This window comes from Beta vulgaris, chromosome 4 (assembly GCF_026745355.1).
Source record: "Beta vulgaris subsp. vulgaris cultivar EL10 chromosome 4, EL10.2, whole genome shotgun sequence".
Lineage (NCBI taxonomy): Eukaryota > Viridiplantae > Streptophyta > Magnoliopsida > Caryophyllales > Amaranthaceae > Beta > Beta vulgaris.
The window spans coordinates 8,035,142-8,052,905 of NC_079205.1; the positions used below are offsets into that span (position 1 = coordinate 8,035,142).

A 17,764-nucleotide genomic window follows, 5' to 3' on the forward strand; every position below is an offset into this window, starting at 1 on the left:
TCTCCAATTAATTTTCTGGGGGCCTGATTAATATGGAGTGTTTCTTAAGTCTAGTAGGCTAGTAGCTCACAAATTATGTACTTCCCCTGGTCTTTATTAATTTAATTTTTTTTTTCACAGAGTTTCAAGAGAAATAATGTTGCGGGTCAAAGAAAGAAAAACTATTATTTTATATTGGAGTTAAATGTATGTGTGATGAAAAGTTAGTAGTCCCATTCTAAAAATAGAAACAAAAGAAAGGGATAAACTAATAAGTAAAATCCCAAAAAAAAATACGAGTAAACTAATAAAGGCCGGAGAAAGTATTCTATTGTGTATGCATGCACTATAAAGTTAGTATCGATACGAATTCCTAATGTTATATATGCACTATTTCATGTAGCAATCTCTTTCTTATGTTATTATTAAATGTTATTTATTTTAATAAAAATCTCAGTTGAAGTAAAATAGTCGTTAGTTACTTAGTCATTGTTGCTTGTTGCTTCCTTATTGAAGTTGGGAGACTGATTTCTTTTTTTTATATATAAAGAAGAGGCGTCCACCATGGATACTCCACCATCGGTGGAGGCGTCCATGACAGACGCTCCACCACGAGGTTTCCCAATTAAAATCATCAAAATTTGTGATTTTTATGTGTATTATAAAATTTTAAGTTGAATGTTAATTTTAAAATGTAAAGTAATGATAAAATGTTTTTTTTTTTGTCCACTCAATCAATAATCCATCAACTCAAGAAACAAATTATAATACTTAAAATCAAAGAGATGAGACATAATTTGGAGTCAATTGAAATCTTGACACTCATGCCCTTAATAAATAGAGAACCCTAAATAAGTACCTTCGATACCTCAATTAGAGAACATTCAGTAAGTAATTTTGGAGGACCCTTAAGATTAAAATCCTAGATCCACCCCTATTTGTAATTGGAGGAGTAGCACAAAATTGTGGAACTATAAGATTATCCAAAAGTGTAGTGGAAATGAGTCTGGCCAGGGCCTACGACAGAAGTATGTGCATGACAACTGGCAAGACCCTATTGAACGTTAATTGCAATCTTGAGACTCAGACCCTTATTAAATACAGAATCCAATTAAGTACCTTCGATACATCAATTCGAGCCCCCCTAAAATTTCCTAGATCCACCCTTGTTTGTGATGAGTGAACAATAGCAAGAATTTGTGTAACTATTCCCTCCGTACCAGAAAGATCTGAAATATTTTTCGGGACATGTATTTTAAGGTGATAAGTCGTAGTTTGGTTATCCAATGTTATCTCATTTAAAAAGTAGATATGCTAGGAGTTGGTGGAGTATTTTTTATGGAAGTAGAGAGAATTTTGAGTTACTTTTTATTGATAAAAGGTAGAGTGTGGCTCCAAAAAGTGTAAAAAAACTTAATATATTAATAGCAAAACCATGTCAAAAATGAAAATATTCAATCTAATTTAGGACAAATATAAAAAGAAAGTATTCAATCTATTTTGGGATGAAGGAAGTATAAGACTATCCAAAAGTGTGTAGGTGGAAACGAGTCTAGCTAAAGCCTACAATGGACGCATGTGTGCGGCAACCGTCCAGGCCCTACATGCCAGTGCACAAATTACATTATTGCACGCACCTCAACTTCACTGTTTGATAGAAAATTAAAAACGCCATATTTTTCAAGAGACTTGCCTGCAACGTAGCAAAAATCGCACAACAATTTTTTTCCCATTGTCTTTGTACAAAAAAGATTGATTAGTTCAAGTTAAAACTAATAAAGTCTAATAAATTCAGATAAATGTAAATAAAATTAGTAACCTCAAATAAACAAAAATAAGTTAAAAAAAAAATAGACCCTTAATGTAAATTCCTAGTTTTTTTTTTTTTTTTAAATAGTAAAATTAATTCATTAATAAAAAGTCATACGACATCTACATAAGCAATCGAATATAAATTCCTAGTTTATCTTCTTCAATAAGTAAACATTATTTCTTCTCCTATTGATTGGTTCTTTCCAACTCATTTTTTATTATTCTTATAGATTTTAAATTAATTATTAAAGACTAAAAAAAAAAAAAGAGAAAATTCAAATCAAAGTCCAGCCAAAAACGAGATAAATAAATAAATTACAGTAGAATATTAGAAGTTTGACGGCAAAAAAACCTGGAAAGATCCACACGGACATCAAATCAAAAAGTCAATAAAACTTCAACTCCCTACCTATCTTCATTTCCAACTCTATAAAATTTATTATCACTTCTTCATTATTAGGAGAGAGAAAGTTGAGATTCCTAATTTCCGATCACCGGAACCCTAATTTCTTCGAATCAACGGCGAAATGTCTGGCAGAATTAGCCATAGTAGGTCACACTCTTCAGAAGTGAAGCTATGGAAGCTTTGTAATTTGTGGCAATCATCGTCTTATTCTTCCAATCAAACTTCTTCTTCGTCTTCTTCTACTCAACAACTTCACCAGAATAACCATAATTTGCGTTCTAATTACGATGCAAGCGCATATGGTGCAGGTGCTGGTGTTACGAGGTCGAAACCGAGTTCGGTTTCTGCCGTTGCTCGTTCGTTGCTTCCAGCTAAACGCCGTCTTCGGCTTGATCCTCCTAATCATCTATACTTTCATTGTGAGTTTCTTTGTTTGCTTTTGCAGTTGATTTTTATTTTGTTAGCTTAATTTGTTGTTTTGGAGTTCGGTAGAAACCAAAATTCAAGGGCTATGACCACCTGGGTGGAAATAGAGGAGAGTTGATGATGACATGTTACCAAACATAGGAAAAAAATCACTCTATAGATTAGAAAACTAAGTAGTGGTAACATTAAATATCACTTCGTTTAGTGGTTGGGACTTTAATATATGAAGTTAAGGTCACTAGATCAAAACCTATACTTTGCAATTTTTATTTTTTTATTGTACATGGATTACATGAAGTAAAACACCTTTGAGTAGAGCGCTACATGACATAGTTCCTGGTGTAGGAACGTCTTTTAATAGATTTATATAGATATGGACTAAAAAGGAAAGCGTGCACAGATTAGATAGGAATGGAAGTAGTATACTGGAGTGCATGAAATTTAAAGCATTGCAATTAAAATGAACAAAGGAGGTATGTAGCTCTAGAAACATTTATCAAAGGTAAACTTTTCCATGGGCCATGGCATCTAAGGATGAATGTTAGCTTTAATCTGTTGTTCTGGAGTTTGGTAGAAACCAAAATTGAAGGCCTATGACTTTTAAGATGGGTTATTAAATTTAAAAGTGGACCACATGGGTGGAACAAGAGGAGAAAGTAGACGACACCTGTTAAAAAAAATAGAAAAATCAACGTAGATTAAAAGATATGGGGAAAAAAAGGAAAGCGTGTAGATTGGATAGGAATGGAAGTAGTATACTAGAGTGCGTGAAAGTCAAAGCATTGCAAGTAGAATAAACAAGGAAGTATATAGCTCTAGTAATATGTATCAAAGGTAAACTTCTTCAAGGCATCTACAGATGTTTGTTATGTCTATATTTCAGTTTGGTTGTTGCATTGGAGTAATGTAGAAAGAGAATTGGAGGCCTACGAGTCTGTTTATGATTGTTAGTACTAAGTACATTGAATTATATGGGATTTGGGAATGAACGTTACTCCATTTCACTTAAGTTGCTGTATGTAAAAGTTGATCAGTGTATAAACAAAACAGATTCAAAGAGGACCTTGTGCTATACTTAAATGATGGTATAGCTTGAATGGATCACGGGTGTCTAGGAGTCATAAAGATATTACCACATATTTCGAGGTTTAGTTTTGTAGAGCATTTTCTTGTAAGATTTAGTTTAGGTTTGTAGTGATCTATTAGGTTGGTGATTTAGTTTTAGTCCAGCAGGCAGCATTAATTTTGATTTTCCCCAGCGGAGCTTGCCATTTTGGTTTATCTGTTTAGGAAATGAATTTGGCTCATCTAGTCATCTTACTTGTGTGCAAATATTGAAATAAAATTTAGGATTTGATTGTTATAAATGGTTTTTGAAATTTCGCTGCATTGAAATATTGAATCAGTATGATAATATTGGAAGTTTGTAACGTAGAAAAATAAAAAAAAGGAAGAGAAATCCAGCTCATATGCGGTATATTTGTTGTTGTTATTGTTGTATAGTACTGTATTGGGTCAGTCGTCAGTGTAAGTTGAATACTTGAATTGTGCTTTCTTTCTGAGAGGATGAAATTTGCAAAGATAGATGAGCTCTTTATGTTTTTGGAAATTATACATGATTTGGCCTTCCGCTTCTGTTTTCCATCGTCTAACGTATTGCTGTTTGGTGGGTGTTTGAAGATGAACTGGGTAAAGAAGTCATGAGTGCAGTGAGGATTAAGAATTCCAGCAAGTCCTGTGTAGCTAGGACGGAATTTGACAAAGATAAAGGATCTTTTATGTTTATGGAAATTATTACATGACTTCTACTCTCCTGTTCTTCATTGTCTAATGTGTTACTTGTTTTGTGACATTTTGAAGATGAACCAGGTAAACAAGTCAAAAGTGCAGTTAGGATTAAAAACACTAGCAAATCCCATGTAGCTTTCAAGGTATCACTTCTTTTTAATTTCTGTGGCTGTTTGAATTCTGTACTTGCAAGTGTGAACACCTGTTTTTGATAGTAATCTTTTTTCTACATGTGGGATCTCAATTTTTACCTCTGAAATGGGGTGTGTCAATCTTTGATACCTCTGAAATGTGTATTCTGCACTACCTTTCTGTCTCAGTTCCAAACAACTGCACCAAAAAGCTGCTATATGCGCCCGCCTGGTGGTATCCTTGCTCCTGGAGAGAGTATTATTGCAACTGGTATTGTCGTCAGGCTCCTTTATTATTATTGCATTGGTGACAAAGTTCTTTCAGTTTCATGCTATCCTGGTGTGATTTACCTGCTTTGTGGTTCTTTTTCTTTTGGGGTTTTACTCGTAGTGTTCCTGTGCTCTCAAAAATTCTATGTTATATCCTTTCGTTTAGAGAAGTTTATAAAGTATCCATGTAGTTTTAAATTCTATTAGTGTTATCCTTGCAGTCACTCAATGTTAACAAGTTCTGTTAGTGAAATGTTTCTAGTCTCTTTCGTCTGAACTGTTATCAGGTGGTGGAAAGCTTTTGCACTATTATTTTTGTTGCAGCATATTTTTTTTCTGGAAGGAAAATTTTCCAATACCTCATAACAATCAGATCAAAGTGATTAAATAAGCTTACTTATCTTTTGAAATGCTTATAATTATTCACTACAGAATGTTTTTTGAAGAAAGTTGACATCAAGGATAAAATTTATACTTCCTCCATTCTGAAGTAAATGGAACGCTTTTCTCAAAAATCTCTCACATAAAATAGAGAAGCGTTTCATTTATTTCAAAATGAAAGTATAATTTTAAAACCACAGGATATTGTATGACGTTTTCATAAACTGAGGCTATAACTTAGAATTTACTGAGCAAACACAGGGTCATTACGCAGAAAAACCTTTTATTTTGCTTTGAGTTTCGCAGTCTTTAAGTTTATGGAGCAGCCAGAGAACAACGACAAAATGCAAGACCTCAAGAGAAAGGTTAAATTTAAGATTATGAGTCTAAAGGTGAAAGAAGGAACAGAATATGCACCTGAGCTGGTGAGGTTCCCTCCCATTTCCTGTGGGGTAGTTTATTTGGCTTTAACTTTGCTTCTTTTATTTTGCATTTTACTCTCTTGTGATTTTCTTGAGTGGGGTTTTTTATGTAGTACCAGTTACAACTTATGACCTTTTCTATTCGAAAACCTCTCACCTTCTGGAGTAGAAAATTTGGAACTTTGGTAACTTCTTTGATTTCTTCAGCGGGAAAATGTCATATTAAAGCAGAGAGTGTTTTTCTAAAAGCTGAAAGCCTGAAACTCATTTGACATCATCTTGTCGAGAATTAGATATCTGACCCATTTGCGTCAGAATGTTATCTATAAGAGCATGTCCAATGGATGATCCCAAATTTGGGATCATCAATTCATTTATTACTTTCTCACTCTTCCACCTCATTCATGATCCACTATTGATTTTACCATCATTTGTTTACCCCAATGGATGATCTATCATTTTGGATCATCACATTGTCTCTCCTACATTTTACCATACCGCACTATATATGTTCTCTATCCTAAATTTTATCTCTATAAGAAAATATATTTTTGTGAGATGAGATAAATGTTAAATGAAAATAAATATTACTTTAATAACAAAATTAATTGGAAATGAAATTTGTGGAAGTAACTCAATATTGGTCTCTATTTGTAGACAAAAAAAATAATATAAACATTGGTATATTTTTTATTTTTTTAAAATAAATTAATAGCTCAAAAAAATTGTTGCAAAAAATTTACAACATTACAAAATTCTGATTAAATGTGAGCCATGGGATTGGAATGATATTGGCCTTTGGATGGCTAAATTGTCAGCAATGTGGGGGAGCCCAACAGAATGTTCTTTTACTCCTTCTCACGCGTGTCATTGGGCTTTCCTTTTTCAACTTTCCTACCAGTTTTTCTTTTTGCTTCGATCCTCCTTTGATCAGATCGTATCATCCCTTTCTCTCTCCAATTTTTTCTCTTTCCTAATTCTTTATTATGTTTTTCTCCTTCTCTCCTCATATCTAGACTATAGATCATCCAATGGCCATGCTCTAAGAGACGAGTTGTGGGATCTGAATGTAGATATCCAAACCCTTTACTAGTGGGAATTAAGGACTTTAGAATTTCCTCTAGAAGAGATGAATTGTAGGCTCTGAATGTGGATATTGGAACTCTTTCGGTCTTTCCTAGTGGGGATTGAGGATTTGAGGTTTGGTTGCAAGGTTGCTTATGGATTCAGCAACTCGTATCTTGAAATGGTGTCATGTAATGTCATAAGTAGTTGCAGCATGAATTAAATCCATTACTAAGTAAGTTTAGACCTTCAATGACCAGAGTGATTATGTGCCATATATTGTCATAATTTGTTATATCGTTTTATTTCACTGGTCCCAATTACAGTGACGCGCCACCTGGCCTCAGATCACCTATTTCTTGGGGCGTTATTGGGTGTGTTGAAGCAATTTTTTTTTCCCACAAGAGACCTCAATTTATGAGTTGATTTGCATAAAAAATCGAGGTTTTGGGATTATCTTGTTGCAAATGTCTATTAATAAGGTGACTCAGACTATCAAATCTTGTTAGACCTTAGATAAGTAGCTCAGTCATTTCTTATTTTGGAAAGGCTAATACGGGATGAACCAAACAGTCTTTTTGGCTTGTATGATAATAGTTCTTTCAGGGTGCTTGATGGCAAACAGTGATAGAGAGGTGGTATAGAGTTATAATTGAAGCTATCAATAAGATGATTGAGTAATGAAATCTTTTTTTCACCAAAAGTGTTGAATGCTTTCTAAGATCAGTTTCTAAAGCCAATTTTTGATGTGGGTGTCGATACAACTTCTGGATGGAGTTCAGTTATGTGAGATACTTATAATTTTTCAATTGCTCACTTTATCAACCCCCCTCCCCAAACTCCAGAAAGGGAACATAAGTCGATGCATTTTTATATTATTGTCAATGGGAAAATCGATGGAAGCATGAGAACTGTTTTGTTCTATAAAAGAATGCTATTTGTTTAACATAGTTCCCTCAGTTTCTCTGAAACTACCTCTGCCAGATATATCTCTGTACTCGTACCCTTGAATGAATATCTGGTCATTTTAATTTAGGCAAAGATTCAATGCAGATATTAGTTAGATTACATACGTTAAGGCACATTTAGACACGTAGATTTGATTCATACATGTAGAGTCAATGTAGCATAGACTTGCAGAGGAACTGCAATAAGTCCTCTTTTCTTCTTAGTTGACCCATTGTTTGCATATCTGGAGACAATCGAGTTCAATCGAGTGCAATGTAGGGGCTCGTAGGATCACATCGTGGGATAAAACAATGCATTACATGGTGGTATGCTGAAAGTTGACTTGTGATGGAAGTTAAAAACAGCAAAGTAGGAGTGTTTAGCTAGTGAATAGTTATATTAGACAATCATTCGCAACTAGCTTGTTAGAAAATGCAACTTGAATATGTTCCCATGATCGAATTTATCACTTCCAATGCAAATCCACCTTTTGCATTATTTACCTACACCAGTAAAGAGGTCATCATCAAACAACTTTCACCCAAACGATGCCCCAATTATTTAATTGTGAAGTCGGTGAAATCTGGGAAAATTGGCGTGGAATTAGTTCAGAATTTGAGGAAATTAGTGAAATTCTAATGAAGGATGCAGATTTTTAAATCCAAGTGATCTTTTCGTCGGCGTTTACCCCCAATTCAGTCCGGGGCTCGACTTGATTATAGAAACATAAGTTTAAGGTAACAAAAATAAAATACGAGCTTGTTTTCTAGGAATAGTAATTAATCGTTGTTGTTTCAAGGTCTTTGAGAGGTAACTTTCACGTCCAATTTTGAAGGGGGGAAGATGTTGTAGGATAGGATCCTATCCCGATTTAAAGGTCCATTTACGGTCTAGGGACATAAAGGCCTATCCTAGATCCATAAGAATGAATACTATGATTCACGTTTCGAACAGGCATGAATAAAGCATCCATTGAGATCGATCATAATTGAGTTGTTTCACGCCATAAATAAACTCGAACGCTTAAAAAATCTGTTAGAGAAGCGGTTTCACATCTCTTACAACCAACACAATCTATTTGTTTAGTCTTACATCCATCCCAAGGTATCAATTATAATATGTATGTGGGGCAAGCTTGGACACATTGAGATGGGGTTAAGAAGAATGAGAGGATAGAGGTTTAGGAGAAGTAGAGCATAAAGGGTTCATGAATGAAAAAGCTTCATACTTTACTCCTTCAATCAAGTATAGAAGCATTTTTCATTTATCGTTTTATATATTATTATGGGCAACAACCACGGAAAATCGTGAATGCGATGGCGTTCGCGATAAAGGTTGAGAAGTCGCCAAAGCAGCTTGTTAAGGGATGGCACCTATGCGGCCCAACAAAAAATCACATTGATGGATTTTAACCTTAAATTTGCATTTTTGGCCTTTTTTCAATCTGATCTTTTAAAGAGTAACCTCTAATTTCTTAAGTATTAGACAATTGTATGTGCGGCATATCTAACATTGCCAACCCCCTATCGATATTCTCAGCGTTCCTTTGTTCCCGCAGTTTGATGAACAAAGAGACCAGGCCACTATAGAGCGGGTATTGCGTGCAGTTTTCTTGGATCCTGATCGTCCTAGTTCGGTGAGTTTGCATGTGCATTTTCTCTCCAAGCCTTTTAAGTTTCTAAAAAATTTCATTGAACTCCTTTGGGGAATGAATCTTTTGGAAATAAATCTCATGTTCTTGCTAGGCACTGGAGAAGCTGGAACGCCAATTGGCTGAAGCTGATGCTGCTGTTGAAATACGGAAGAAACTTCCAACAGATAACGGTCCAAAGGTGGTTGGTGAAGGTCTTGTCATAGATGAATGGGTGAGTACATAATTCTCCTTTGAATTTGTTTGATCCTGGCCCAACACCACACACACAATATAAAAACGAAATATGTTTTTGTTATTCTTAAAGAATGCCTAGGTAAGAACCTTTGCACAGGACCAACCTGATCCATCCTTTTAGTTGATAATACAGAAATGCAAATTATTGAAGTATAATCGAACCACATGAGAAAAGATGTGCACTTGTGTTTATATTGGCCCTATGAATAGCGACCAAATTAGTCCTAAATAGCTAAACAGTGTGAAGTCCATAAACTCTCAGACCCTTTACGTAAGACCAAGCTATGAACCTAATGCATAGTTTCAGATGATAGTAGACAAGTGCAGATTATTAGGATCAATACCAGAAAAATGATCCGCAGTTGTTCCCATGATTGGCCATATTTATAGTGGCCTAATTAGTCCCAAACCTTGTGGAAAGTACGTAAGCTTCCAAATTTCTGAACATCCTGTAAACAATTATCTATGATATTAGATATTTGCTAAGAGACATTCCAGCAATTTATGTAGAGAATGGAAATTTCCACGTTGTTGAAGATCTAGTGGTGCAACCCAAAGACTTAAATGAATAGCCATCCTTGCTATGGACGATAAACGTGCAATGAGAATTTACGTGGAGGTGTAGCATCTGGTTTTTGACATCAAAAATAAGATTACGTAAGAAAATGTCACTCTTGAATGTTATAACACATGAATTATCGCCCTTCATCACTAGTTGTTTAATTTCTTTTAATTTCAAAGAAAATAATTGTTATCCACTTCTCCGTTCAATGTGTTCAATGTTAATAAAAAATCTACTGTTTTATCGTCCTGAACATCAGAAAGAGCGAAGAGAGAAATATCTGGCTCAGCAGCAGGGTGAAGCAGTGGATATATCGGTGTGAAGTTAGTATTTCTGTTGGGAAGTATCATCTTTTGGTGTGACAATGTTTTTCCATCCTATCCTTGCAAGTGTAAAGCATCGTTGTGTACAGTCATTATGGTTGTTTTGGTTCTACTTCCGTTGTTGATACTTGTGATCAAAATCTGGGTTCCTATTTTTGTCGTTGTAAATATTGATTTTTTGCATTTTTTTATGGAAATAATTGCTATATTATGGTGGGGCCTCGCTGGAATTATTTTGTTTGGGGAACTTCGAAAGTTCGAATTGGATAATGTGGACTTTTATGTATTGTCGTAATGTAGTACTATTTGCTGCTTGTATTTTACTGACACTTTTTTTTTGTTTTGGGTAATGATACTTCTTTTTTTTTACTGTTCTAACCATCATGACCACCATGGGCACCACTACAATCACCATCATTGCCACCACCACTGCCGTCGCGGAGTTATGCTTGGCAATGATGGTCAAGTGACCACTCATTATTGAAAAAAAAAATTAATAGTATTATTGAAAAGTATTTTACTGTTGTATTAAAAAGGTCAAATAATCTGGTCAAAATGAGCTTTACTCATCTGAAAAAGAGTCGGAATGAGGTGGAGTAGAGCTGTTAGGGAAATTTAACTGATTTGGTTTTGAACTGAATCAGTCAAACATTAACTGATCCGATTTGAGCCCAAAATTGAATCCGTAACGTAAGTTAACTAATCCGATTTTGTACCATGATCGGACCAGTTAACATATTGGCAAATAATTTAATAGATGCGGTGATGTTAGGTTAACATTACCAAGACTACAAATGCAAGTCTTACCAACATTACAAAATTGATCGATTTATCACAAATTATTAACAACAAAGATTCAAAATAATTTAATATTGAGTTAAGAACATTTTATATCTAGAATAAAAAAATATTTATATTAAATAAAAATTCAGGAACTAAATCAATTACAAATGAACCTTATAATATCAAATATTACGAATGAATATTCAAGAATTAAAAAATGAAAATTACAATAAATAAACTAATCAAATCAATAAAGGTCAACTTGATGTGTAGAGGAAGTAAATTTAGGAATCAGGTGATGATATCTAGCTTGCTTGCTCTGCTGTACAAGATATGGCAAGAACGCAACAATGCTCTATGGAATAATGGATCCTGCAAGTCCAGTGTATTATAAAGGTTGTACAGGAAGTCAATACATAGTGAAGCATAAAGTAAAGTCTAAAATTCCTATAATTCAATGGCCAGACAGGCTGTGATTGTTGTAGATGAGTGAGCTTTGCCTTACAAAGTGATAGGTTGTATTAGGTATTTGTTAATAATTCAATTCTTACTTATTTACCAAAAAAAAACTAATCAAACCAAAAATCAACAACTAAATTAACTTACCACTAAATCCCCCGGAAGTGGCTCCCTATATCTTGATGGACAATTTGTCCTTTATTTAATGTTAGCTAGCTTTTTCCCCTAAAAAAAAAAAAAACTTACAAGAGAGTATTGAATACCAATGAGGATCCATTTGTGTGGGGGGGGAGGGGTGGGGTGTGTAAAGTAGGAAAGAGAAAGGGGTTAAGATAAATTATCAAATAAAAGGGGTCAAAATAGGAGAGAGAAAGGAAGTAAAATTGAATTAATAATGTAATGGTGGACCATATGATAGGGACATGAGAGGATAAAAAGGGGAAGAAAAAAAATCCAAATAACGAATAAAGTAAAAGATGGAAGATCTTTTGGAAACGCACTTAAACGGAAAAAACCGCCGACGATGGGGTTAAATCATTGAATAAATAAAAATTATCTTAACCCCTTTCTTTCTCCTATATCATTTGTCCTACAGATACCATGAAGGATTGAAGAATAACCGGCTACTGACAACCGCCGACGACGAAGGAAGTGATCGTGTGACGGCGTGGACGCGTGGTGGGTCGTGGGATTCGGAAAGGAGAAAGAGTTAGGGTTTAGTTCGCGTGAGAGAAATGAAAGCTGGTTATGATTTTTTTTTCCAGAAATATTAGTTGGTCATGTGACGAACTGTGACCATGTGTAGGTTCGCCACTGAGTGTTACTATCTTCTTGTTAGTGGCACATTGTGTGCTCCTTATTTTTCAGCAACTAAGTTGACCTTGGTCACTTTTCCACATGTGCCAACTAACTTGATTGAATAAGTGGGATAATAATCCCATAATAATAAAAATTACCTCAACTTGGTAAGTTATAGTGACTTTCGATATTCTAGGAAGTTCTTTTGCATCGCCTCTAGTAAAATTTGACCATAAAAAAGTTGATTTCGAATCAACTAATTAACTACTCTACTACATAAATGAAGAATATCTTGGATACATGACAAATCAGCGGAATTCCAAGTCTAATAATTTACCAAAACACACAAATCTCGAAACCATACATAATGAAGTTACAACTACACGAATCTCTTAGGTAAACAGTTTCACACATGAATGCCCAAACCATGTTACGTACTGAAAACAACATTGAATCATCAAATGCCAATCCTCTGTTTAGATCCTAGATCAAATATATAAAACCAAAAGGTTAGACAGGAAGATAAACTAACCCATATGCAACTCTATACGTACAAAGTGTGCCCAAACCATGTTACATACATAATGAAGAATATCATCATGATCATGTTTCAAACAATTATCATTTCCCATTCACAGTACAGTAACAACAATTTCTTCAATCTTCTTTTAAACAAGCTAAGAAGAAAACAAATACATATTCCCTTTTCTAGCTCTTCTTCAGAATTCACAGATTATCTGGAACATCGAATTTCTGAGAGCCGAAGATATGATGAGAGCTGTTCTGTTGTACAAAGACAACAATGCCACACTTACTGCTGGTGAAAGTCTCCCAGAGAGGAAAATTGACAGTTCCTGAGATGTTCTTCTTTGGGGAGGTGTCTTTGATTGAGCAAAGCTTTTCAAGCTTTCGAACAACAAAGTCGTTGGAGAGAACGCGACCTGTGTTCTCTCCCTTTGGACAATTCGTCACTAAGCCATTCTCATACAAAGCCACCATTATATTAGCTCCTTGCTGGTCTATCTTCATCCGAACTTGTCCTGACAGTGTGACTTGCAAGGTTTCAGATGATGGTCTTTGGAAGTTTGCCTATTCCACAAAAAATTTAAGTATTCTATCATTCTGTTGGGAAACATTTTAACTGTGATTCTGTGAACATATATGCAAATTTATTAGACCAACTAGACCTGGTCATTCCGTCTTAAAAATTATGGGAACCCTCTGCTAATTATAAAGTTGGGCCCCAAATATACAAAATATTATGCATAAATTGTGAAAATATGATTAATATGTATCATAAAATAAGCATTATTATCATCTTCTTGTAAAAAAAAAAAGCTCAGATTTGAATAATATGACTAAAACAAACATTTAATTTGAGACCTTTGAGCCCTCTAAAGGCAGGGCCCTGAGGTGTTGATCGCTTTGCACGTCCTGATAGATGGCCCTACTAGGAGAAATTATTGGCGCATACCCGGTATGGGCCAACAGTGTCCATACCGGGGTATATTAGTAATTTTGCCAGAAAAATACAAAAAAAAAGTTGACTTAATGGCAATTTAGACAACTCTGATCATGAAGGAGAGAAATCAGATCAACTATTATATGAATCAGATCAACTCTAATGTGAATCAGATCATGAATGTATGTAAGTAAAAACCCAAAAAAAAAAAAAGTTGTATTTATTTACAAATTTGCCACGGTATGGACAAACAGTGTCCATACCGGGTATGCGCTAATCACAGCTCGCCTACTAGTCAAGAGTTTGGCACTCAGATTCTGTTCTTTCTTGGATACACCTGTTGATCTGTTCTGCTAGCAGTAATGGTAACTATTTCAGTGTAACTTTGTACAAAAGAAGTTTATGTTGATTTCTTTAATAATGAAACTCTCATTCCGTATATATATACACTATACACACACAACATTGCCATTCGATACCACCTTCCAAATGTAAAGGATGGTAATAAGATATCATGAATTCACGTCGTTTATAACCGCATGCCAAAAACAGCCAACAGGCTGTTCATTGTTTTAGCAAGCTCATTTTTATCAGATCATTAATTTCCCTTATACACTTAAGTTTACAGTTCCACTAAAGGGCTAAAGGCACTAAATCTACCTAATGATAAGACATGTTTATAGTAAGCTGTGAGTATAAGTTAAAGAGAACAAATATCCCAAGAGAATTTATATGGAACTATTCTAAATAGATGACGACATGATTGATAAGCTATTTAAGTCGTGCACCAGTTACAGTAAAGCAGAAGAAATTAGAGAACATGATACATTACCTAATGGTAAGGCAAAGAGTTACAGCTCAAGCTCAACTAAAAAATTTGGTATAAAACTTTACGTCTAAGTAAATGCATGTTTGGTTGGGACTTGGGAGGGTAACATTTTTCTAGGAAAAGTAGTTTCCATTTTCTTCGATAGGTTTGTAAAGGGTGAAAAATAATTACGACCTATGATCTATTGTTTACAGCACCTCAATCTTAACCACTAGGCCAATACATCTTTGGTTATGCAATCTCCTAATTATGCATGATAACATCTTTTCTTTCTTCATATTTCCATCCCTTCTTTTATAATTGCAATATTTTTTGGCTTCTACCTTTCTCTTCTCTCATATATCCTCTTTACTCAGATTTTCATTTTTCCCTTTCTTTGTAACTTTATATGCTGAGGAAGCAACAAAGAAAACTATTTTAGAATCACAAATGTGTTTTGGTTCATTAAAATGTTTTTGTTCAACAAAATAGAGCCTTGATTTACAATAAACATTAGTCAATTCATGCACTCGGTAATCTCCTACTAGAGTTAAGACCTTTACCTCTCAACTTCAGTAAAATTAGGTGCACCATAGTTTTTAAGGCCGTAAAAGATATAATACTCCTATCGTTTCTATTTGTTCTTCTAATTTAAAATCTTTTTAAAAGAAAAAAAAGTAAAAACAGAAATAATAAATAAATATATACAAAGAGAGTAATATATACATTCAGAAGACTCATGCTATTGATTATACTCGCATTTGGGCCGTTACTTTTTTTTTCCTTCATATTTTGAGAATTTAAAGCAAGTGCACAATGTTACCAACACATGCTTAGATCAACTGGTAAGGGAGTTGTTCTAGCTTAACCAGAGGTCTCGGGTTCGAGCCCTAGGAAACGCATCAGAGTAGGTTGGGATAGCTTTCCCCTCAATTGGAGCCTGACCCGGCTCGAATCCGAATTAGTCGGATCCAAAAATGAATTTCGAAAACCGGGTATGATTAAAAAAAAAAAGTGCACAATGTTGACATGGTCCCATTTGGTATAACCTAGCATGCACCCCACAACTTCATGAAAAAAAAAATATTTTACTTATTTCATAATGAAAGTATACTTTAAATTTCAATATCTTTAATAGGCTAATACTCCAAGTAATAACAATTAATTAGTTTTTAGGCTCGGATTATGTAAAATTATACCTTTCATTTATTAATATTTTTCTTTGAAATAATAACAACAATTAAGTATTACTGTACTTGATTTAGTGATTAAAACATTATTATATATACTTGTGATCTCGAGATCAAATCTTACCTAATGTATTTTCTTTACTTTTAATGTGTCGAAATTACATAGCATAAAATACTCCAGCGATACCTTGCTATGAAGTTACAAACGCTTTTTAATATATTAGTATAGATTAGCAACCCAAACTTTACAACTAATTACTAATATCATCATAAAATGGCATTATATTTTGATTAGCTCAAACTTTACAATCTTGTAGTACTAATTACCTCTTTATTTTTATTAATTATTATTCAAGTTACACATTTCAATAAAAATGAAATCTTAAGACATGATTTAAAAAAAAGAGTACTATGAATGTAGTAAAATGAGCACAAACCTGAAAATTAGGGGAAGGGAATCTAGGAGCAGAATCAATAGTAGAAAGAAGAATCTCTTCTTCATTCCCAACACAATGGGCCCTACCTTGGACCACAACTTGAGGTGTAAAAATGGTATCAAGTTGTAAAGACTCAACATAGGCCTTTTGACGAACAGTATATAAACTTGATCCAAAAGGATCTTTCCAGCCCAAATAATCCCAATAATCAACATGAAAGCCCAAAACAATAATGGGCTTTTCCAAATTAAAATCACCTCGGCCCAATCTTGACATAAGTAGTTCAGCTTCAGGAGATGTTTTACATCCTTGTGATGAGAACAACTCCACCAAAACGACACCGTCTCCTCTCCTCTGCTCCTCTAATATTGCCTCGTCTGACGTTGCTGCGACGTCGTTTTTGCCGTTTCTTGATGAACGCCCTGATTTCCCGAAACAAGAGATCAATCTGGGACCCATCACGGTTCAAACGACCTCGTTTTGGCTCAAAGGAGAGAGGAGAAAAATTAAATTAAAGGGATTATGGTTTTAGTTTTTGATGATCAGAATTTTTTGGTCTGGGAAAAAAATTGCATTTTTTTTTTTTGGGTTTTGGTGTGTGAAGTTTTTTTTTTGTGGGGGAAGAAGAAATTGACTGGAGGAGAGAGAAAATAGGGGAAAACAAAATAATGGGTTTCTCACTTTAGAACTAGATGCTCTGTTTTCCCTTGAAAAAAGAAAAACTAGATGCTCTGTTTTGCGATTTTTTTTCAAGTTTTTGTTGAAGTTGGGTGAGAGATCTATTGTAAACATGACAATGTCGGTGACACGTTGGTTATGGGGAGAATCTAAGTTAGTAAGACTAAGGCTTTCGACTGGAGTTAAGTATCCAGGAGGGTACCGAACTTTGATGAAAGTATCAGTTAAGGTACTGAACTTCCAAATGTACCAGTTAAGGTATTCAAAATAGATGTCTGTTAACTTAAGGTACTGAACTTTGGTTGTACCGTTAACATCCCAAAAATAAAAAAAATGTGACATGACATTAATTAAAAAGAAAAGCTGACATAACATTAATTATAAAAATTCCAAACTCTTTTCTCTCTCCTCTGATTCATCACCTTCTTTTCTCTCTCCTTATTCCTCAACCTCTTTTTACTTTTTACTTTTACTACTCAAACTTTAATTTAACATTAATTCTCACCATCAATCTCATCACCTCCTATATTAATCATATAATTTTGTTTCGTACTCTCATCTCAATCTTAATGACCATCAAAATAAATAAAAAATATTAATTTTTTTACAGGGTTTTAAAATGGAGATACAATGCCAAAAAAACTGAATAATCATATTCAGTATAATTTCCACAAACTATCTCGACTTTTTCTCTTCCTCTGTTTTTCCATTTCATCACTTTCTCTTTCACATGATTTGATAATTATAT

At 34.3% G+C, this 17,764-nt stretch overlaps 2 protein-coding genes across 2 annotated transcripts; one reads left to right on the forward strand and one right to left on the reverse strand.

Annotated features, from left to right (window-relative positions):
* Positions 1–2,142: 2,142 nt before the first annotated feature.
* LOC104907240 (vesicle-associated protein 4-1) lies at positions 2,143–10,730 on the forward strand. Its single transcript, XM_010696136.4, has 7 exons — positions 2,143–2,616; positions 4,484–4,554; positions 4,732–4,813; positions 5,500–5,618; positions 9,187–9,264; positions 9,374–9,493; positions 10,338–10,730. Exons 1-7 carry the CDS (start codon positions 2,319–2,321, stop codon positions 10,398–10,400), a joined length of 831 nt encoding a protein of 276 aa, XP_010694438.1. The 5' UTR covers positions 2,143–2,318; the 3' UTR covers positions 10,401–10,730.
* A 2,305-nt stretch (positions 10,731–13,035) lies between these two features.
* Positions 13,036–17,154, reverse strand: LOC104907239 (hypothetical protein). Its single transcript, XM_010696135.4, has 2 exons — positions 16,339–17,154; positions 13,036–13,530 (listed from the first exon to the last, which is right to left on the reverse strand). The coding sequence occupies exons 1-2, from the start codon at positions 16,795–16,797 to the stop codon at positions 13,168–13,170; spliced, it is 822 nt and encodes a 273-aa protein (XP_010694437.1). The 5' UTR covers positions 16,798–17,154; the 3' UTR covers positions 13,036–13,167.
* Between the last annotated feature and the right edge of the window lie 610 nt (positions 17,155–17,764).

Bases quoted from the DNA above. Each gene is read 5' to 3' on its own strand.
- LOC104907240 (XM_010696136.4), top strand. From the start codon at position 2,319: ATGTCTGGCAGAATTAGCCATAGTAGGTCACACTCTTCAGAAGTGAAG. The intron at 4,555-4,731 runs GTATCACTTCTT...TTTCTGTCTCAG, and splicing joins AATCCCATGTAGCTTTCAAG to TTCCAAACAACTGCACCAAA. The intron at 9,494-10,337 runs GTGAGTACATAA...CCTGAACATCAG, and splicing joins GTCTTGTCATAGATGAATGG to AAAGAGCGAAGAGAGAAATA.
- LOC104907239 (XM_010696135.4), bottom strand. From the start codon at position 16,797: ATGGGTCCCAGATTGATCTCTTGTTTCGGGAAATCAGGGCGTTCATCA. The intron at 13,531-16,338 runs GTTTGTGCTCAT...TTTGTGGAATAG, and splicing joins TCCCTTCCCCTAATTTTCAG to GCAAACTTCCAAAGACCATC.